At 48.2% G+C, this 22,574-nt stretch overlaps 1 protein-coding gene across 2 annotated transcripts in view; it reads left to right on the forward strand.

Moving 5' to 3' along the window:
* Window positions 1–22,574, forward strand: part of Sirt2 (Sirtuin 2) — a 299,336-nt gene that overhangs the window by 104,006 nt on the left and 172,756 nt on the right. For both annotated transcript variants that reach the window (XM_055073194.2, XM_055073193.2), the window contains one exon: window positions 6,985–7,108. In XM_055073194.2, the coding sequence (XP_054929169.1) occupies window positions 6,985–7,108 (124 nt within the window). The remainder of the gene's footprint in view (window positions 1–6,984; window positions 7,109–22,574) is intronic.

Below are 22,574 nucleotides of genomic sequence, written 5' to 3' on the forward strand. Positions count from 1 at the left end.
GGGTTAATTATTGCACAAGATGAGGCCTCTCTGTTCATGTTGGTAGGGGCTCTAGATATGAGATAGGACTTATTGATAACACGTTATTTTTCTGCAGAAAGAAGATTCAGCTTTAGAGATTTGCGCGAAGTTTCAGGGGCTGGTATGCCGTGATTGTTCACTAAGGCTGTAGAAGAGTCAGCAATGGAGAATTGAAAAAAAAAAAAAAGAGGAATGGACAGCTGTTTGCTGAATCATCTTCAAGGCAGTGATGTTAGTTTTCGTGAATGGCCCCAAATATTAATGCAGTCTAGTCCTGATTACCGTGCAAGCTGCAAACGTGATCTTTGCATGCATGATCGAGCTTAAGGTATCACTGAAGATATGGGGTAGTTTGTTGTAGAAAGCAGGGTTTATGAAAAGATGATGTGTGCACATTAGAAATGCATGTTTTCCAGCTTAAGTTCTCTATTATTGTGGTACCAAGGCAGTTCCTGCAGTTATATGTAATTTATTAATTAAAAGGCTATGCTAAAAGATTGTATAAGTAGGATAATGTCTTACTTGTATTATAAAGTTTGGTATACATTTACCTTTATGTCCCACCTGTCATAAATGTTGAGTTTGCATGGAAAACATGGTTGCGGACAAGGATCGCCTTAGGCATGCGATAAGTTCCAAGGAAGAGATGCACTCGTGCAGTGAGAAAAAACTACCTGATCATCAGGTACAGCAGAATGTATATCCAGAGCAGAGGCTTCTCAATACAAATGAATACACATGATGTTTGCACACTTGCAAATTTGTCTTCTGTGGTAATCTGAGCATGACACTGTACTTTCTGGTTCACTTTATTGCATACACCTCAAACCAGCACCTCTTCTAAGGTCCACATTATTCGCATACGAGTCATGTAGCAACACAAATAAAGACAAGACAGGAGGTTCTTATCTGTTTTTATCATGTATACTTCTTGGAAGGACTGCACGGTCACACACATCATGTGGTGGGGCTATCTTGCCCTCTTGTCTGACATTGTGCCCCTTCAGTCGCATGCCGCTATGGTACCATCATCGCTGCAATTGACCGCTCAGTGCATTGTAGGATGAGGAAATGAGAATGGAACGTAATAAAGTAAGGGCACTGACAAAATGGAAAGAGCTACTAAACAGAGTCAGTTGTTATAGTGCCAACATTACACAACAGGTGTAAGCATTGAATATTATTCAATACTTACAGTATTTAGTATTAAGTATTACAGTATTGAGTATTAGGTATTCAAGTCTTAAAGATGTCCAAAACCTGGCCTGTTTGATGTACAGCCTGTAGTCATACTTTGAAGGTTCTTATTTCTCATTGGGCACAACAAAACTAAAGGTGCTTTTTCCATGCTTTTCTGGTAACTGCTTCTGCGATCTGACGCAGAACAGCTCACTTGTATCATTTTTTTTTTTATCATAACATCGCTGCCACATTTTCTTGCTTTTTCTACTGTTTGCTTGTTGTGATGGCATTTTGGTGACTCCCCACAACCAATGTGTCATAATAACTCTTTTAAGGCATTGATAAATGAATAAACAAATTAGCGAGCAAATCTTGTGGCTACTGCGATGAAATAACGTGCATTTGCATGACATTTGCATTTGCATGACTAGGCTTTATCCATTTTTCTGCTCTAAAAAGCCTGAGACACAAGATACACACGAGTGTGTGTCTTCTGCTTCGAGCTCTGCACCAGCTCTTTTCTCCAGCCACTAGGTGGGGCTAACTGCCACGTGTTCAGCAAGTGAAAACAAAAAAGACCAAGGGGATCTACAAGAAAGGGAAGAAAGAAATTGCAAGGGAAAATATGTACAACACAAAGGGCAGTGATTTGCTATTTCAGGCTCGAGCCGGTTGCCTAAGGATATGTGCCAAGATATTTTGCCACAACACGAGGCACGTGTACACTGCAGCGAAATTCTGGAGTCCACTCAGCACATCTTAATGGAACGCAAAGGAATTGATGCAGCGAGACCAGTATGTAACGCACACCTTCCAGAAGCGCTTGGACTTAAAGTGGACGAAGGCATAAAATGTAAAGCAGTCGAGATAAGCAAGAAACGTTTAGAGTATTAGTCGAAAAAAAGTTGCGAACACATTGATACGACCGCATCTGTTGCAGGCATATGTAGCGGTACAAGGTAGACAGAGAAGTTTTGAGAAAAAGAAACAATCGTGGAGATGTACTATATAAAAATGCTAGGATAAAAAGCATGTATAGCATACCTGAGTAACTCGAGCAGGCTAGTTGATAATTTGTCACCGCCCTGTTTCACAGGAGATGCCAGTAAATCATCATCAGGCATTTATGCATGTCACAGCCAAAGTTTAGCTCTGCTCTTGTGTCATATGGGTTTCAGGTGACTTATGCCTGGTCGGCTTTGAGCCACTCACATTTTCTGTGCATTGATGGACCCTGCACTACCTGCTTTTAATCCATATGTTGATAAATATTGTGGGTGCCCACTACAAGTGCATTGACTTGATCTATCGAATGCCTGTTTCTATGTGCAGCATTCTAGTGTGTTAGCTAGGAATTTTCACGTGTCTGTATTTTTTGTATTTTGAATAACAAGGTTTGTTATATTTGTTGCATTACATTATTGAGCCTTTTTGCGAAGCAGTTTGCTCTAGAGAAATTTGCAGTAATGCAAACTAGTGCCCTAATGCACTAGTGCTCCATTCATGCTGCAAAATATGCAGTGGTGGAGTGAAGACGTGTGCAGTAGTTGACTGCAAAAATTGTGACTGCCATATTAAGGAATGGAATAAATTTGTGTGTCCAAGCTCACGTACCACTGCTGGCTGGCTCTTCGTGGTATACGGCTTCCCTCAAAGGTAAAAAAAACCCACTCATTCATCAGCATTGTAGAACTAATCTCCAAGGAAAGGACTTCAACCCCGGAACACCTGCGCTAAAGAGTACCGACAAAGGGAGTAGTGCCGCTTCTTGGCTTATATAGTAAAACCTCGTTAATTCGAACTCGGTTAATTTGAAGGTTTTCTGTGGTCCCGTATTTTCCAATGTAAATTTGACTGCATAATTCGAACCGGTGGCCTAGGCCAACCTGGTTAATTAGAAGATTTGGGGTCCTATGCGGCAATTCCCAATCCCTATTTTACCGCAAACCCGATGAAACGACGGCCATTCAGAGCCGTGAAGCGATTCCACATAGCAATTGCGATGATTTATAGACGAAGCGCCTGACCCGTAGTACTGCTAGCACAAAAATCAGTGCACGGTACGCCCCGCACACTGCCGAAATGCATGCCTGCAGAGGAGAAGACATGCTTCACTGCAATGCAGTGGGCATACTGGTTTTTGTCACGTGCTCTCGTCCCCCACTTTGCACGCTCCTCGCAGTTGCAGTGGTCAAAGCGTCAGCATAGATGGCGTCAGTGCGTGTTCTGTGCCACTGCCACTGGCTGCCGTTTGCCCATTCTCTCTCTGCACCTGTGGCGACCTGTGTGCACGCAACGCTGGTCTGCGCCATTTCTTTGTGTGCAGTGGTTAGGGGTATTGCAGCTAGCTTGGTGTTTTTTTTTCTGAACTGTGCAGAAGTGCCAGTGAGCGAAGATGCCAAAGTGTAAGACTTTAACGCTGCAGCAGAAGTTCTGCTTGATCCAAGAAGCAGGTAAGAACACGTGTTCCAAGGCCGATTTGGCTGAAAGGCACAGCGTGCCCCTCTCGACGTTGTGCACAATATTGAACAAGTCAAAAGTACTGGAGGCCTACAGTAAGACATATTCTTCGAAGCGGTCGCGAGTACGGGCTCCCATGTACCAAGATGTGGAATCGGCTTTACTTCGCTGGCTGTAGAAAGCAAATGCAGCCGACCTTCCCGTCAATGGAACGATACTGCGGGAGAAGGCCAACGACTTGGCTCTACAACTTGGGCACAAAGAGTTCAAGTGTAGCAATGGATGGTTCAGTCATGTTAAAGAGTGCAATATTTGACCTTCATAGCCGTCTGTGGCGAGAGCGGCAGCGCGAACGAGAGCGTCGTCGACAACTGGAAGAAACACATGTTGGCTCCGTTGCTTAGCGAGTACAGTGCAGACAACAACCTTGACGAGCAGCCCTTTTCTACAAGATGCTGCCCACAAAAACATTCGCAGTGAACGACACCACGGTCAAGGGTCGAAAGCAGGGCAAGGAAAGAATTACTGTTCTGTTCGGCGTGAACATGTGCGGTAAACACAAGCTGCCACTACTCGTAGTTGAAAAGAGTGGGAAGCCTCGCTGCTTTAAAAATGCACGGCTGCCGCCAAGCAATGAGCTTATCTACCAGCACAAGAAGAAAGCCTGGGTCACAGGCGTAATATTTGAAGATTACGTTGGGCAGCTTGACCGCAAGTTTGCGGCCACAGGCAAGAGTGTACTCTTCATTGTTGGTAATTGCCCGATGCATGGTGACATCCCACACCTGAAAGCTATCAGGATGGTATTTCTTCCTCCGAACACCACATCAATCTCGCAGCCAATGGACCAAGGCGTCATCCACCACACGAGGAAGATTTACCACCACCACCTGCTCAAGCGCATGCTCCTTTGCTATGACCTTCGATGCTGATGCTGACTAGTCATGTGCACTTGATGAAGGAGCCAAGTATTGCGACCGCATCAATGCACTCTGTGCAGAGGATAGCGAATCCAGTGCAGTCGGCTTTGCCGAGTATCTGAACTTTGAAAATGATCAATAAACGTGCTACTCAGACTTGGAGAGTGAAGCTACCGCTGATGCGACCATGTGTGATAACAGCAACGACGACGCCAACAAGCCCTCCCGAGCACCCGCTCTCGGGGAAGTTATCGGATCGCTGAACATTATCCGCAGTTTTGTTGAGTGCCACGGTGGAAATACTCAAATGCTGCACGTAGTTGGCCAACTAAAAAGCATGACCCTTGGAGCCTCAAACTGCAGGACACGGCAAACCAGCATCTCTGATTACTTTAAGTAATCCAAAGATCGCCAAATAAAGGTAGCGCATCCCTGCAGCGAAATCTTTTGCCTGGGTTGCATTTTTTTGTGTGTTCAGTTAATTCGAAAATCAGCTTAATTCGAAGATTCTTAGCGGTCCCGATGACTTCAAATTAACGAGGTTTTACCGTAGTAAGTTTCTCTCACGTTGTCCACATGCACTCACACACAAACTTATGCCCACTCTATCGCCAACGTATCAAGAATAAGTGAACGGGCGCGCACTTCAGTCAATGCACCGAAGCATGGGTGATGGCGACTACAGTGACAGCACACTAATGTTCGAAGCTGAATGTTTCGTAATGACCTGTCCACACATTAAGCAAGTGAATAATGATAATAGGTATTTGCTACAAGCTATTACAACAGACAGAACATCTACATTACAAGCTTTGTGCCCAGCAAGAACAAATCTATTGCAACTGAGCACACCTGTGAGCGATCAGGCAGAAAACAAATAATTGGATAGTAACCGCCTGGGGAACTTTACCGACTCAGAAATGTGAGAAATCGCTGCTTAAAGGTATTTGCTAAATAAAGAAAGAAGAGACAAACGCGCTAATACTGATTAAATTCATAAGCGGAAAGTTAGGATAGCTTGTAATACATTTTAGCCCCGCTTTTGCTACAAGCACCGTATATGCTGCTTGCCCTGTTTGGACAAACGGTGGTGAGCTTCGAAAGCGCTTATGTGTTCTTTGAAGCCGTAGCTAAAGCTTTGCGTGTCGTCCACCCAGTCGCCGTCTATGATATCCACCGAAACAGAGGTTTGCAGAGCCACACCCACTTTGTGTGTGTCTCTTGTAAACACAGAGGCAATGGACGCAGCTTAGGCAAGCAATGGACAGATCACCACCTGATCAAACACAGCAGTGCCCATGGGATCTCTGTGAAAAGGGTCAACATGCTACCACTCCCCCACGCCCTATGCAATGCCTGATGGGAACGTAGGTAAAATGTAAATAAACATTTGTTGCACATTTTAATGTTACATCCTGTTTTCAGAAGCAAAAATATGCATTTCTTATGTATTTGACCAGTAGAATCTGGGGAACCAAGCTCCCGTACCCCCTTTGCACTGTCAAGTACAAAAGGGATATGGGAGCTTTGTCAAGTTGCTTTTAAGTGGCTTTTACTCCTATATGCCTCAAACATGTATGGACTGCCATACCATGCTTGTTGGAGATAAATTCAAATTCAATTCAAATTCAGTTTTTACTCTTTAGTCATGTCACTTGGAGGTTTATTTATTAATAATATACGTGTCGCTTGATACCATGTTATTTTGTGTCATTCACTGTGTTCTTATTCAAGAGAATGGGCCCACTGATGCTTATTCATGACACAGCTAGGTTATTCAAATCGATCCGCATTCTAAGAAGGAATGATTGCTGTGGATTTGTGGCGTGTTGAATCTCCTTTCACTTTCTTCTTTTTATTTTATTGCGGCCATAATGCTTGCCCATAAATGCAATAAAAAAGTATGTTTTATCACCGTTGTCTTTTTTTGCATCATATAACATCTTCCCCACCTACGGGGCCAAGTCAAGTGGAATGCCAGTACGAGAAAAGGAAATTGGTGTTGTGCAAATATAAATTACCCGACAAAATATAAATCTTTATGCCCTGCCTGTCGCACCTTATCACAGGCTTCAGATATAACATAAAATGGACTTGGGTCAAAGATAAGTGTATGGGGAAAAATTATTTTATTTAAGAATAAAAAAAACAGAAAACATTTCATTTGACATGACAAAAGCAAGGCGACAGGGTGGTTGCAGGCCTTACTGACTGAACTGCACTACAAATAATAACCGCCTATAATAATAAAGATAGTCCTCTTGCCTAACCTTTTTCTTGGGTGGATGAAGACTTGTCTTGAGCCCTTTTGTAGAGCAAGGTTGATGGAAAGATCCGGATCTGAAATCTGTGTAGTAACTTGCGTTCCGGTGGAGAAGTAAGGGTGAGATGTGCTGTGCAGAACATCGACTGCCTGGAACGTTTAGCAGGCATCCCAGCAGAGGCCATTGTGGAGGCACACGGCACTTTCCACAGCTCCCACTGCCTGTCATGCAACCACGAGTACTCCCTCGACTGGCTGAGGGGTGAGTGACACCCCATGTGATCTCGGCAAATGCTTCATTAGATACGAGTGTGCATGTGTGTGATTGCGTGAGCACCTTTTATTAGAGAATCACGGAAGCTGATGCAGCTGTATTGACCTTCCTGTGGGCTTAAAAAGATGCCATTGTTAGAACGGTTAAAGATTGCTGGTGAATCAGTGATCTGAGAATACAAAATAAGTGGAACTAAAGATAAACGGTCAAGTTGTTTTAAAAATGTAGTGTTAAAACAGGTGCAGGCAAAATTTTGCCTGGGGATATTAGCACTCTGTAATGAGCTAGTCGGTGATAACTGGAAATGGCTGGGTTTGCCTTCTTTGTCGTGCCCAATTGGACATAATATAAATACAAAGAATTTATTTTTCCTTTCGTTACAAAAAGCATGGGGCAGCCACTCAAAGCTACTTTTAGCTGGACAAGTCGACGACCCTTATATGAGCAACAGCATATGGCATATCAAGGGAACCAAAGTATATAGAGGGTCACCGTTCATTTCATGAGGAACAGACAAACATAAAGGGTGTTTGCTAAGCACAATGAAAGGCAGACAAGAGGACACATTTTTAACAGAAGCAAATACAATGTTTAAGACACTTCAACAAGTAATTGTGCTTGCAAAGAATCAGTCATTTTATTTGATGGGAGAAAGATGCCATATATTCCGTGGTGGCTAGGTAAGGTCAGCACTTTTCTCTGAAAATTTGTTTAACAAGTGCGGGAGTGTGGGAGTCAGTAATTGTAAGCAATCATTGTTCACTGTTGTAGGAATAAAGCATGTTTCCAGACAACACGTGTTGTACATGTATTGCCTTTTCTTTAACATTGACAGGTCGAAATAGAATGAGGTATTGTATCTAATGTATTAGCTATGGAGTATGATTGTGCCAGGTGGTAGTTATAGAGGCGATTAATTTTCAGTATCTGATAGTGGTCAAACATATCTTACGTGGAAGATATAAAAGAAGCATTTGTTATTACCCTAATTGATTTCTTCTGCATAATTAATAAATGGTTTAAATCTTTCTTTATTGTCGTTTCCCAAACCAAGTGAGCATAATTTAATTAGGCTAAGATTAAGCATTTGCACAGAAAAAGCTTTATTCGTTCAGGTAAGAGATATTTATTTCTATTTATTAACCCAATTATTTTGCACAGCTTTTTGTGTATTTCAGTCACGTGTTCCTCCTAAGTTAGGGTACTAGAAAAGTACATGCGTAGAATTGTTACACAGTGCACTACTTTGATTGTGTATCTGATCCAAGTTTAATGTGAGGCAAAGCAACAGTTTTTCTTTTAGGTCGAAAGAGGGCTGCTTTTCTCTTTTGAGGGTTGATAATTAAAGAATTAAGTTTTACCAGAGAAGAAAAGTTAGTTAGAGCACGTTCACAAAGCTCCTCAATCTCTGTCATTTCTCTGCCTGATATCAGCACTGTTGTGTCATCAGCATAACAAATAATGGCCGCTTGAGATCTTGAAATAACGCTGTACTGATAATTAAAATAAACACAAAACAGAAGTGGTCCTAGACCGCTTCCCTGAAGCACACCTGTTTTAATGCTTTGTAATTCAGAAGTGAATTCACATAAGGAAATGTGTTGCTTTCTGTACTTTGAATAGCATTCTATGAGGTTAAATGCGATTCTGCGCACACCATAAGAATATAATCTACCAAAAAAAACTTTGTGACTGAAGGAATCAAAGGCTTTAGAGAAGTCAACAAAAATTCCTAGTGTAAGATCGTTATTACAGATATTGTGTAAGATTAATTTCTTTTGCGTTAATAAAGCTGTTTCGATGGAACAGTGTTTGCGAAAACCATGTTGTAAAGTTTGAGTGTTTCAGTAGAAAGTTATGCACTCTATAGTGAAACAGCTTTTTGAAAACTTTAGAAAAAATTGGCAAGATTGAGATAGGTCGGTAGTATTTTTGAATATTTTTGTCACCGTCCTTAAATATTAATGTCACTTTCACAATTTGCATCTTTGTCGGGAATATGCCGTTTGGAAAAGCTAGGTTGAACAGGTAAACAATATGTCAAAGAAGGTGCAATTAAGTCTGCAACAAACTTAATTGCCCTAACTTGTATGTTGTCGGCATCACTACTGGTGTTGTGCAAGTTTACGATTGTAGAATATACCTCCTTATAATAAATCGGGGAAAGAAACGGTTGGATAGCACATTTGCCTTGTATGAGGCATCATCTTATAAATTTTAATTTAAAAATTGTTTCACAAGAAAATTATTAAAGAGATTCCCTAGAGGTGACCCCGTAACAGTGACACTGCTATGACTCATAGCCTCTATTTTGTGGCTTCTTTGTGATTGACCAGGTACAGAGTTTGCCTTTTTCCACGTTATATCTGATCAGCATGTGTCACAAGAAAATAATGTCTTGTAAGAACTATTAGCTTTTCTGAGCATGTTATTTAATTGGTTTCAGAGGCATTCTCATTATGTTAGGCTCTTTATTACGAATAAATTCCTGGTACAGTTGGTGCCTCTTATTTATCTGCTCCACGATATCCTTCCTTGCTTATCCAAGGTTTACAACACTGGTTTGTTTTCTTTGTTTTCGTTGAGAAACACTTATTGTAGGTGTTTTAAACTTTAACAAAAAGGGTGCGAAAAAGACGTTGACAAGAAAGATGTAGACGAGATTGAGAGAAATGACAAACACCGGCTCCCGTGTTTGTTGTTTCTCTCTTTCTCCTCTACGTCTTTTTTGCACACTTTCTCGTTAAGATGGGACCACACCATCTTGCCCAGCTCTCAGTTTTGATAAATTAGAAACTTCGATTGTTAATGAATCGTATCCTTCTTCTGCATCATGTGCATTGTAGATGTAATGCCATGTAAGAACCTGTATAGTTTCTCTAAAGTGCACTTAGCTTTCTTCAGAGATGTGTTGAAAGACATGTGTTTCCTTCTTCTTTTTGTTAGGCATTGAACTTCTTAATAACATATATACTGGCAAATGATCACCTTATGTCTTCTGCAATTACTTCTGCTTGTAAGAGGAGTTGGGATGAATTGGTGATGAAAAAGTCTAATAAGATTAGGGCGTCACCATGGCATGGTAGAGCAAACCGGCAGGAAGGGACTATTGGGTCCAACCAGAAAGTTGGTCTGGTGATAGGCCAGGGGGAGGGTGGCCCAGCAGGTGCTACATGGTTGGGGCAGGCCAGGAAGCCTTGAGTGGGTTGGATTGCCGTGAGGCTATCTGTCTTTGCAGAAAGTCCTAAAGTCTTGCCGAGAGCCCCAACGAGTCGAGGTAGTTGATGACACTTAGGAGGGCAGGTAGACCAGGTAAGAGGACGTCTTCCTCCCGTGCAGAATGAAACGGCAAGAGGCGGAACTCCTGCAGGAGGCGGCTTTAATGCTGGAGGTAAGCAGGGCAGGCGAGCAGGAAGTGCTCCAGTGTCTCTGGATCCTCACAGGAGGCAGAGGCGGGGGACGTGGTGATCCCTGGATGGTGGCCGTGAGCCGCTGTCCAGCAGCAGCCGACCCTCAGGCGCTGCAAAAGCGAGGTCTCCCTGCATAGGAGGCCACGCTGTGGAAGTGGCCATAGAGGTCAGCCCAGGGACATCCGCTTGTCTGGGTGGCAGGCAATGAGGTGCCGTCGCAGCCTGTGCCTCGTAAAGTCACCGGCCGTTACATCAAGTCTGAGAGGGGCCGCGGAGTGGTAGGCACTCTTCGCAAGAGCGTCGGCCTCCTCGTTGCCCTGGATACCCACGTGCGCCAGTACCAGTGCAGGCACACCGAACAGCCTGCCTCCTGGAGAGCAGACAGCCTGAACGAGGGAAAGGTGACCCCAAGGTTAGCTCTTTCAGGCCTCTGCAGGCAGAGGAGGGCCGCCTTGGAATCACAGAAGATGGCTGCCGGTGTCGGTGGAAGCTCCTCTGCAAGTAAATAGACAGCAAGGTGGAGACCTGCTACCTCCGCTGCAGTGGAGCTTGCATGTACAGGAAGGTGGCACAGCTTGCTTCTCTGCAGAGCAGGTATCCGGCATCACTGATCCGTCGACGAATATGTGGAGATGATCTCCGAGCCTCTCCTGAAGGAGAGATGCAGCCATCTGCTGGAGGGCCTGCTCTGGGGAGTGCCTTTTGGAAACACCCGGCAGGTCCGTGGTGATGGGGACTGGTGGTCGCTATGGTGGGGGAGGTTGAGCAGCATTGGCTGGCGTGTCCCCTATGACGTCCTCATAGAGGCCGCACAGCCGTCCCATCTGTGATGCTGGCCAGGAACGAAGGCGGGTCAGGAGGGCTTGACTGTCTGCCACATGGTGGAGCCAGTCATTGTGCCAACCAGTCAACGCTCCCCTTCATGTTGCATGAAGGGGAGTGACAGAGGCCAGGTTCCTGCGTCAGCGAGAGTGGCAGTCACTTGTGAAGAGGGGGGAATGCCCAGGCAGAGCTCCAGCTTCCTAAGGTGAAGTGGAGGTAGCGCCACTAGTGGGAGGGCGTGCAGCAGCCGTGACATGGCTGCAGCATCGAAAAGCCACAAGGCCCACCTGGTAGTGCAGCCCTGTTCATGGGCAAGCAGGTGGAACACTGCCTTGCGGACCCGGAGTGTCTGGGTGTACAGGGCCTTGGCAGAAGGCAGCCAGGATAGCGGATGGTCAATGCACAGTCCCAGGTAGGTGACTGCCGCACTGAGATCTGCACATCATCCAGATGCAGCCAGGAAGCTAAGTGACGGGCTGCTGTTCTGGGGTGGTTGCACAAGTAGGCAGCAGCAGTGTCCAGGACTCGCTGTAGGGTCAGACATGCACTGTTGAAGGACTGCGGCGGTCCTAACACCCACAGAGTGTGTCGTCCGCATAGATTTAAGACTGCACAGGGTAGTGAGGGTCGATTGGCAAGGCAGCAGGCAGCCGGGCCAGAGGCAGGTTGAACAGGAAAGGGCACACAACTTACCCTTGCGGCACACTTGCAGCAACGGCACGGGGGTACTCTTCGATCAACCCACACATACCCTGAGGGTGCGATTGCTCAGGAACGATAAGAGGAACTGCTGCAGGTCGCTACAGATGCCGAGGAGTTCCAGGGCCTGCTGGACGACTGTGTGAGGCAGGCTGTCGAAGGCTCCTTGAACATCAATCAGCAGGAGCATCATGAGGTCCCCGCTGGCCTTGGCATTCTCCAGGGTGGACACGACATCCGCGATGGAGTTCACAGTGCACCTCTGTCGTCGGAAGCCCGCCTGCTGGTCAGCCAGGAAGCCATGGGCATGGGCCACCCAGTCCAGTCGATCCAAGGCCTCCATCACCTTGCAAGCAGCAGAGGTGAGGGAGACCGGCCGGTAGGCTGACAGTTCCCCAGGTGGCCTTGTGGCCTTCGGGGTGGGCACCACGATGGCTGTGCACCATGATTCTGACACCTGCCCTGACCGCCCGATGTTGTTGAAGCAGTCAAGCAGGCGCTGCTGCTCACTGGTGGCCAGGTTTCGGAGCATCTGGGGCATCACTCCATCTTCTCCCCGTCCGCTTCTCCCCGTCCATCTTCTCCCCGTCCCTCACCTCAGGGCTGCCTGGAGCTTGTGCAGTGCCAGTGGCTCCTGGCAGATGGCAGCAACCTGGCTTGTGGGGCGGGCTGGGTAGGCAGGTGGGCGGGATAGCAGGGGGCAGTCTGACCGGCAGGATGGCAGTAGTCCGCCAGGAGTTCTGCAAGGGCCTCCGCACTGATCCCTAGCGAGATGGCCACGGCAAGGACATGTTGACAGCTCGTCCTCCTGCCAGTGAGGGACCTGAGGAGTTGCCACGCGAGGGAGCCCCTGGACCTATCTTCGATTCCAGAGTACAGGCTCACCCAGCTCTGGCTCCTCCTGCGCTAGGCTTGTCGTCTGCAGCAGGCATTGACACGTCTGTACTTGGTCCAGTGCTCTGCCTTGCCTGTCCAGATTGCTCTGCACTCCATGCGGTGCTTGGAGGCATGAAGGTTGAGCAGGTGGAGATCCGGTGCAGGGGTATCTGATTGGGCAGAGCACTGGATGGTGACTGCCTGGGCACAGTGCACGATGGAACTCAGGAAGTCACAGCCATCCACCACCTTCCCGCAGTGCTTCCTGAACAGGGACCAGTCTGTGGCATGGTATATTTTGGTACTTGGCCTCCTCCAAGACACAGGGGTGGTCACGATGGGGAAGTGGTCAGATCCCCATGTGTCAGGAGTTGTAGCGCAAGAGTAGGAACAGTTCTCTGTCGTGAGGGAGAGGTTGATGAATGTGCTCACCTCTTGGCAGACGTAGGGGGTCCTCCGCTGTTGAGAACCACCAGTCCAGCTCTGCTGATGGCATCGGTGAGGTTTTTTCCTTGGCGGGTGCAGCTGCGGCTTCCGTAGTCTGTGTGGCTGGCATTGAAGGCCGCACAGGACTGCATGCCCGCCGAAATGTAGAGCCAGCTGGACAAGCCTGGAGGGGTCCCATGGCTTCCCTGAACGAACGTAGACGCTCGCCACGGTCATGTCCTGGTTGCCCAGACGCATCGTGACGGCGCAGCACTCCAGGGGGCCACCTACAATGTCTGCCACCGGGATAACCGCGTCAGCCAGGCTGCTACGAACGTAGACGGCCTTCCTTGCTTGCTTGCCGGGCTTGTGGCCACCAACCAGGCTAGGTTCCTCTGTACAGCTGCATGTGGCACAGGTGGTGGCATCTAAGTAGCCAATGCAGCCAAGCATCTGCAGGTCATCGGCTACGGCGTACACCTCCTGCAATGTGAGGACATTGAAGTGGCACCGCACTAGGAGCTCACACAGCTCTGCATGCCACTGCTGCAACGAGTGTGCGTCCCACTGGAGTGCCCTTGGGCGGCTGCGGCTGCTGTTCTCTGGGTTGCTATCCATGGTGGTGGCCAGGAGGCATGCCACCTGCTTGTAGACAGAGGGCTCTCAGTATGGCTATTAGCAGGCAGCATCTTTCCGATGGCTTTCAGGGTGAGCTTCAGGCTGATGATGATCCCGTCCCGTGGGTCAGGTGCGGGTTGGCTCGGTGGTGAGACACGGGTCTTCATGGCAGCAACAGGAGGCCGGCGACGCAGGCTCCTTGGAGCTGGCACGGAGAGCTGGCCAGCAGGCAGCATCATGGCTTGGGACTCGTGCCGTTGTCCCGCTACTGCTTGCGCGTACGAGAAGGCACGTGCTGGTGGTGTAGCCCTTGCCTGCTGGGTTTCCTCCCGTACTGATGCCTGGACTGATGCCATGATGGTTGCCACCCGGTGTTCCTCCTGCCACTCGGGATGAGCAGGCGTGTTCGCAGTGTGGTTGCCACCACAGTTGACACAGTGAGCCATATTGGGGCAGCTCTCTCTCTTCTGCAGGGGCCTGCCACAGTGCAGGCAGTGCAGTGCAGGTGGTCTGTCACATGTGCCCATACCGGCCGCACTGTTGGCACTGCAGTGGTCGCAGTCTTACAGGATGCACCCAGAACGGCAGCTTATGGATGGTCACGTGCTCAGGGGGAACCAGGCCGGTGAAGCGAAGCGTTACCATGTTGCCTGCGCAGGCTGCATACAGCACAGGAAAGCTGGACCCGACTGCCCTGAGCAGCGCCTCGTCCGTGGGCTCACCATCGACACCATGGCGGAACCCAGTGCTGTGCCCACGAGCAGCAGATACACGGGCAGCGACTGTAGTACCTCGGAGCTCTGTAATGATGAGGAGCTCCTCGAGGCAAGCCCGTGAGGTTGCATCTGTAGCCTTGATGTTGCACTTGGTGTTCACCCGCACTGCTGCAACACCTGGCTGCGTAGAGAGTGCAGAGGCGAGGGCCAGGCACGACCCACGTTGAAAGGTGCTGCCCGGTGCAGTTGGCTGGAACAGAGCCGTACCTAAGACTCTGGGAGCAGTGGGAATGACTGCAGCCTATTCAAGATTCCTAGCGTACCGGCGGGCGTTCTTGGAGCACATTACTGTAAAGCCGTCATTGGCTGGCTCACTACTCCTAGGTTATGGAGGATCAACGGAGAGGGCACTGAACATGGTGGTATTGGCAGTACTCACCTGTTGCTGTGGTGCTAGGGGCAGTGGAGGTGCTCGCTGTATGAGCCGAGGGCTGTGAGGTTCCCATTGGAACGCGCTGCCTCCCCTTGCCTTCTCCCTTTTTGAAGCAAGTCTTTTTGTTTGAGGGGCCGGCACGTGCTTGAGGAAGGCAGCTGCGCCATGTTGTGACTTGCCTCCTGCCACCTTTGCAGCTGGTGTCTTTCCGAGGGCAGCTTGCAGTGGAGGCTTTTGAAAACATCTGAGGTTGCCTTGGCCCCTGTGGTAGGCTCAGCAGGACTGTCTGCAAGTGCATCCGCTGTCCCGGCAATCGCTGCATCTCCGGAGGCACAGTATCTGTGAGGAATGGCAGGTTCAGGCACTGCGGTAATGGTCGCAGGTGTGGTCGAAGCTGCAGCTTGGGCAAGGAGGGACAGGTGCAGACTTCTTGCTCTCTGGGAGGGCACTGGAACCCGACGACTACTGTGGGACCTCTCCCTCATCATCGCGGTCACGGCCGCGTTTTCGTGAGGCAGGCAAATCGGTAACACTGAACTTAGCGTCATAAGTTGACGGCGGTGCACTCCCCCTCCTCTGTCTTCTGGATTGGATTGGTGTGTGCCTTCTTTCTGCACTGGGCTTTCATAAGATCGCTTGTCAGGGTTACTGGCAAATCTATGCCTTCCTCGTCGGAGCTAACGGGAAGCTCCACAGAGGTTGGCAATTGAGCTTATGGGCAACACCAATGCTGACGAAGCGAAATGTGATGCCCACATTGCCTAGCCTGTAGCAGGGAACAGCGGCGCGTTTGGATTATCCCGACTAAAAGCGTGCAGTACACTACCAGTGACACTACACACCACGCGCTCTAAAACGGATAGGCGAAGATGCTTAATGCAACAAGTTTGGCGGCGATAGCTGTGAATCCGGTGTGCGACGACCCAGATGGAAATTTCTGTAACTGTAATAAGAAACTGTGCATGCTGTCGCTTTCACGTGAGACGGGCGGCTATATACTGTTCTCAGCCACGTGCAGCTCGTGCCTTTTCTTGTTCACATGGGATCTGTCGGCTGGAAAACGTATACAATCGCTGTCTGCTGCAGGGAATGGCAGCGCATTTCGGTTATCGCCTATTGAAAGCATGTGCTATGCTTCCGATGGCACCACATGTTGTGAAACAGATAGCTGAAAATGCTTATCGCAACAGGATTGGCGGTGATAACTGTGGTTACTGCATGCGATGATGCCGGAGAAGGTTTGCAGGTACCGAAATGAGAAATTGAGGGCGTGCCAGCGTTTTTGCGTGAGACAGTCGGGCGAATATTGCGGTGAAGCTCTGTGGCGGGTAGCTATACGTATACTGTTCTTGATTGCGTGTGCCCCGCGCATTTTCTTGTTTAAATGGGATCTAGCAGCCGGAAAATGTATCATACTATTGCAGTTTGGCGATGTACTGAATGTTGGTGCCGAAAGATCGTGCTTTCCAGGAACGTGTGAACCGGTGAAAAATGGAATGTAACTCTATTGGGTAATTTCTTTGTGTTCTCAATTGCGAATGTTGGCGCCTGGAAAATGTACGTAACGAGAACGTATCAACGAGGTTCTACTGTATTACCTTCAGTAGCGATGCATTTATGCTGTAGACTTAAACACCAAGTATAACTCTTTGTTTACTTATAATTGTTTGTCGCAAATGTTCATATTTTATCTGTGCGGTACTGCTGCTACTGGGCTGGATCCGGGACCTCTGTGAGCCACTCATTACCTTTTGTTTCTACGTCATCTGGAGATGTTATATGCTTCCAAAAAATAAATGCAAATTGAAATACTATTTTGGGCCCCCATGGTTCACCATGTGTGTTAGATAAATAGGTCTTATTTTGTAAATGTAAATATAACTGACAGACGCATTTCCAGGCTCTTTGACTTACTATTCTGATAACAATTATATGGACACACCAGGCGCATTTCTTCTGTTATCGCCATTGCTGTGGTGTTCCGTACAAAGTCCAAGGGCGATAACACCATCGCTTCGTGCCATATGCTGTATTTGCGAGTGAAAGCGTGCGAGAGTGAGCCGAGGATTGTGGCTCATTTTCATGTGCATAAGGGAGGAAAGCGGGGAGGGAGTGTGCCGTCTTCCGTTGCATGCAAGGAACTGGGGGGAGGTGAGTAAAATGGACATTGTACTTCATCAGCAACTGTGTAAGGTGCGGTTGTGGAGGCTTTGTCTTGAAAGCGATCTGCTTTGGGGCACAGTCTAGCTGGGTCGATGGTTCGAAGCTTTGTGTGTGCTATGTTCTCGCCGATCAGCTTGCGTTGAAGCGATAGACAGCACAAAGGTCACTTCGCTCAATGCTGCTGCTGCCGCGCTTCACACCAGTGTTTTGATAGCGAGTGTCCGCAGTCGTCGAGTGTGCTGTGGGCATGTTTGCCTGTGCACGCTGACATCATACTGATTAGTTTAGTTAGTAAGCTAGTGTTCACAAGTTTATAGGGCTGATAAAACTATTGACCTTACTTATTATGGCTGTCCACCAATTTGCTATCACAATCGATGCCTCACCTCTTGGGCAAAACTGCGACTTTTTGTAATAGTAATTTGCAGTGTGTATATATATATATAAATATATATCGGGAGAGAGAGGGCAGATCGGTTGTGGTTTACCCACTCAAGAAATAGTTGGCGCTTCACTGGTCGCAAACATGAATTTCGCTAACCGATCTCCCTTTGGAGTACATTCAGTGGTGCCACACCCTTTGAGCCTATGAGCGCATTCGAGATGACATTCTCGCCACACGTGCCTATCACCCACCACCGCCCACCAGAGAGGCCCTTGAGCCACGCTGGGCATGGGGAGGGCCTGTGACCTTTCCCCAACGGCAGCAACATACAAGCACTACAAGCAACTACAAGCAAGTGTGCTTGGGAGCTGAGCGCTCACGCTGCAGACCTCTACATGTATGGTAGCCAGGCAGCCTGTGCTGTAGCACTGCCTTAAATGCATGTGAAGGGACTCCCTACAACCCAACGCCTCGTGTAGGGTGACTCTCGTGATAACAGACCCTTTGGTCAAGCAGCGAGCCGAGCCTGCAGGGAGCTGAAGCCGCACCGCCTCGGGAAAGATACCATGGAGGAGTGCGCTGTTTTTGCTGCTAACAACGAGGGCACATAGCGAGGGACTGCACTGTGCCATGGCTTCCTGGGAGGTCGAGAAATGGGAGCACGGTTCGCTCATGAAGGCACGAAGGGACGAACCTTTGTTTGCCTCTACTCAGCATACCAAGGAGGTTGTTTTGCTGGTGCACACATGCTGTTTATTCCATTCACCATTGTCGTCCGCAAACTTTCGGCGCTCTTGGAAATGGGCGCAAGCACTTCATTGTTCGGCGAATAGATGTTGTTTCACTTACAGAGGCACTCAGAGCACTTGCGGGACTGCCGAACGGCATTCAATCTTGTGAAAGGCATGGCCCATTCGGCTGGCGCTGCAAGGTTGGCTGTTAAATGGGGAGAGTAAATGAGACACAACCGTTTTGTTCATCTTGCAGGACTTAGTGTCCCTGCGATTTTCGGAAGGGACTTTCTCCTTAAAAAACCGGTATCATTGTGGACATTGCAAATGGTGGCTATTGCTACAGACCTTTCACACTGCTAAAGTCGTTCATCAGCCTGCCGGCGTCCAATCTTACCTGTGCAGATGGGGCATCGGAAACGTACCGTGCACAGGTTTTGGGAGCAAGCCTCCCATCTCTGTGCTCACCTGCATGGCACAAACCATGTTGCATGCAGAATTTGGGGGCAGGCCCATGTGCTATGCACTTGTCGACTCAAAGTCCCAATTGGGATCCAGTGACACGGCACGAAGAGACACCACATCCTCTGGCAGCCCGTGCAGTTTGTTTGGACGATACACTACCCATTTTATACATGTACGTATATATAACGCTACTCTCTGTAACAATTGAATGTTTGTTGGTGATTGTTGCCATGTGTCTATATCTTAAGTTTTTCTTTTTAACATGCTGTTAACGGTCAATGACTTCTGTACACATCATGGTACTGCGTTGCTTTGTACTTACTGCTGTTCCCCCTCTATGTAATGCCTGCCCGGGCCTTTAGGGTATTTCAATAAATAAAAAATAAATAAATAAACACAAAAGGCTCATTTGTTGGCAGTGTTATGCCATTGCGAAGAGCTCTTCACTGATCATCCTGGTTGTACCGATTTGGTGAGCCACACGATCGAAACTTGAGATACGCTTCCTTTGAAGCATAACCCTCAGCCCATCAGCCTAGGCAAGAGGCAGGTGGTTGATGGCTTGCTTAATGAGATGCTATCGGCATACGTTATTTGCTGCTTGCCCAGTGCCTGGGCGTCTTGAAATGTGTTGGTGCCTAATTAAGATGGTAGTCATTGCTTGTGAGTAGACTGCCGCCGTCTGAACCGAGTGACTTGTAAGGTTGCCTATCCGTCCTTATGATTAGCTCCATTGTAGGAAATCTGGGCATTGTCCTACAGGCCTGGATGGATGAGGGCGACCGGTGCAAGACTGCATTCACGTTTCACGGCGGGTTATTTGTGTTCACTCGTATGCCCCTTGGTCTTTGCAATGGTCCTGCAATGTTTCAGAGGCTTGTGGACCCTGTCCTTGGAGAAGCAAAGTGGTTATACTGCATGTGCTACCTCGACGACATCGTCATTTATCCTCGAACCTTCGAAGAGCACTTGGCCCGGGTTCAGTCACTAGGGTTTACCCTGAGCAAGGCCACGAGAGAAAAGCTGGACTGGGAGAAACTTCGGGCAATCTTCTATTTCTCTGTGCCCAAGGACGTACGTGGCCTTCACCGCTTTTTGAGAATGGCCAATTTTTACGGGTCGTTCATCCCGTCCTGTACTCAAGTGCAGGTGCCCTTGAGCAAACTCTTGGGTAAGTTGGCCGAGTGGCAGTGGGGACCTGAGCAGCAACAGACCTTTAGCCATCTGTTTGGAGACAGTGTGGAGACAGTGCAGCTCAGACGCCCCGACCTGACCAGGCCGTTTGGAGTCCAGACTAGACCAGGCCATTTGTAGTCCAGACTGATGTGAGGGATCTGGGTTTAGGAGCAATTCTCCTACAGGAATATGATGTCGTGTTGCAGCTATTGGCCTTTCCCAGCCCCTCCTTGATACCTGCAAATAGGAATTATTCCCTGATAGAGAAAAGTAGTGCCTTGCCATCATGTTGGCACAATGTAAATTCGACGTCTATCTGGTGGGCTAAAAATTCATAGTGCAGACGAACCACAGTGCGCTAAGCTGGCCGATGCTGCTCTGTGAGCCAGCTGGCTGGCACGCTGGGCTCTCCTGATACAGCATTATGGCTTTTCTGTGCAATATCGAAAGGGGAGTACCAATGTAGCAGCTGACATTGTATATTATCTACCCGGAGCATTCCTCTAGGTGCAACAGCCGCTATCGGTGCTTTTGCATCAGCAAGCATTGAGGGCAAAATCAGCGGAGTGTCGTTGTGCGCGGTATTCTCATTTGGTGCGTGGTGCTGTGTGGTGCTTAGACGAAATGACGTGAGGACGATGAAGAAGACGAAGAGGCAATGATGCTGGCATATGGCGAATGGAAGATAAATATAAAACCAGAAATGACAATCGAACAATTTCGATCAGTAGCGAACTAACATGTGAAGGACAAGAAAAAGGAAAAAGAAGTCCTAGGAGAATCAAGCATTACCAGGCCGCAAGAGCTCGTCGAGTTCAGGTCTCGAAGCCCTGCAGCTGCCTGGCTACTCACTTTCCTGGCAATTCCTCAGCCGGCCACAGTCCGCTGTACTCGGGCCGGGACAAATTCCAGGCCTGTGCCTTCCATTGGTTGTCTGGGACCAGTTTGTGCCAGGCTTGCCCTGCTGTTCGATCCTAGTTCGCCTATGACTCGTCTGCCCTTGCCACACTCGTCCCTGCCATCATCCTGAATCGGAATCTACCGACCCACCGACAATACCTCGACGTCCACAGGGTGTATGCTTATAAAGATTGTTTATCGGTGTGGAACTATAGACCTTTTTCATGCTTACAAACCGAGTTCCCAGAAGATTTCCGGTTAAGCCATCGGGAGCAACAGAATTTACATTGGCCTATAAACTTTCAGGACCCTCCAGCTGGCACCAGCTTTGTTGGGGAGTTGGAGTACTTGACAATGAATTGTATTGTTAAGTGCAACAAAAAAAAAGCCCACACCTGAGTTCGACGCATTGTGCACTTTCTTTTATCTGAAAACATCAAGAATATGAGCGTGCAGTGTAGTATGCGGCAAAATACTTTTTTCTTGGCTAACATGACTCTCGTAAATGGCTGACCGGAAGTTCTCTGGGGTCATGAATGCAGTGCTGCCACATCGCGGATGAAAAAGATCTATATAATTCCGTGGGACTCTATAGACTGGCTAAAATTAGGCAAGTGTGCAGTGCTCACATTTCTCAACTGCTTTCTCTCCCATCTTATTCAATTTTGGGAGGGAGTTGGCAAATCCGGTGACCAGTGCTGTTCAATGCCAGCTCAGGGAAGAAGAGGCGCAAGCAGACTGTTCTGTTTACTTTCCAGGACTTCAGGACACACTTTGTCAGGCGCTCAGTAGAACAAGGCAGAGTTTGGCATCAGCCAGGGCCCAGCAGTAGGCTCAGTATGACCAGAAGCATCGCCATCTTTCATTTTGGTAGTTGATCTAGTCCTGAAGTGCAACCTTACTCTTAGCAACGCGAGCAAGGGGTTCTCAGCTTCGCTCGCTCATAAGTAGCTTGGTCAGTACCGAGTAGAGATTCTAGAGAAAGCTTAGTCTCCGCTCAGGTACTTGCTGAGGGAACCCCTTCAGAGAAACTCAGCCTTGCCCATATCGCTGACCTAAAAGCATTTACGTTGTGGTTCGACGAGCTTGCGCTGGTGTCCAGTGGCATGACCCGCAAGCAATGGGCACACCCGGGGCGTCGGATCGTATTTGGACCACACACCCATACAACCTGAGGAGGCGATCATCTGTGTGATTTCACGCCAGACGGTGCACTCTTTCTGCCACCCCCTGCAGGGGCGTCAGCGTCACCGGTCGCTTGGTATGTTGAAACACCACGTACCCGAGAACACAAGAGTTGGATGCTCCCGCATGTAGCCGTGCGTGGCTTAGCCATGTCTGGGGAAAGGGGGATCTTGGAGGTTGAGCCGATGCATGTACAATATGCCGCGATGGCGCATGAAAACCAAAGGTAAGTTGGATTCAGGGGTGATATTCTCAAGCGATCATTTCTAATAGTGCCACTGAGCACGTGCTGGTTGGCGAGTTGGTTATACATGATTACAAAGAAGGTGCCAAATAGAACAACAGACGAAGGAAGGAGACACGAGACAACCACGTAGGCGCACTAACAACTGAGTGTTTTATTTCTTGACATAGGAATATATAGCTGCTGTCAAGGATCAAAACAACAA

The sequence above is a fragment of the Dermacentor andersoni genome, chromosome 7 (assembly GCF_023375885.2).
Source record: "Dermacentor andersoni chromosome 7, qqDerAnde1_hic_scaffold, whole genome shotgun sequence".
In the NCBI taxonomy this organism is placed as follows: Eukaryota; Metazoa; Arthropoda; class Arachnida; order Ixodida; family Ixodidae; genus Dermacentor; species Dermacentor andersoni.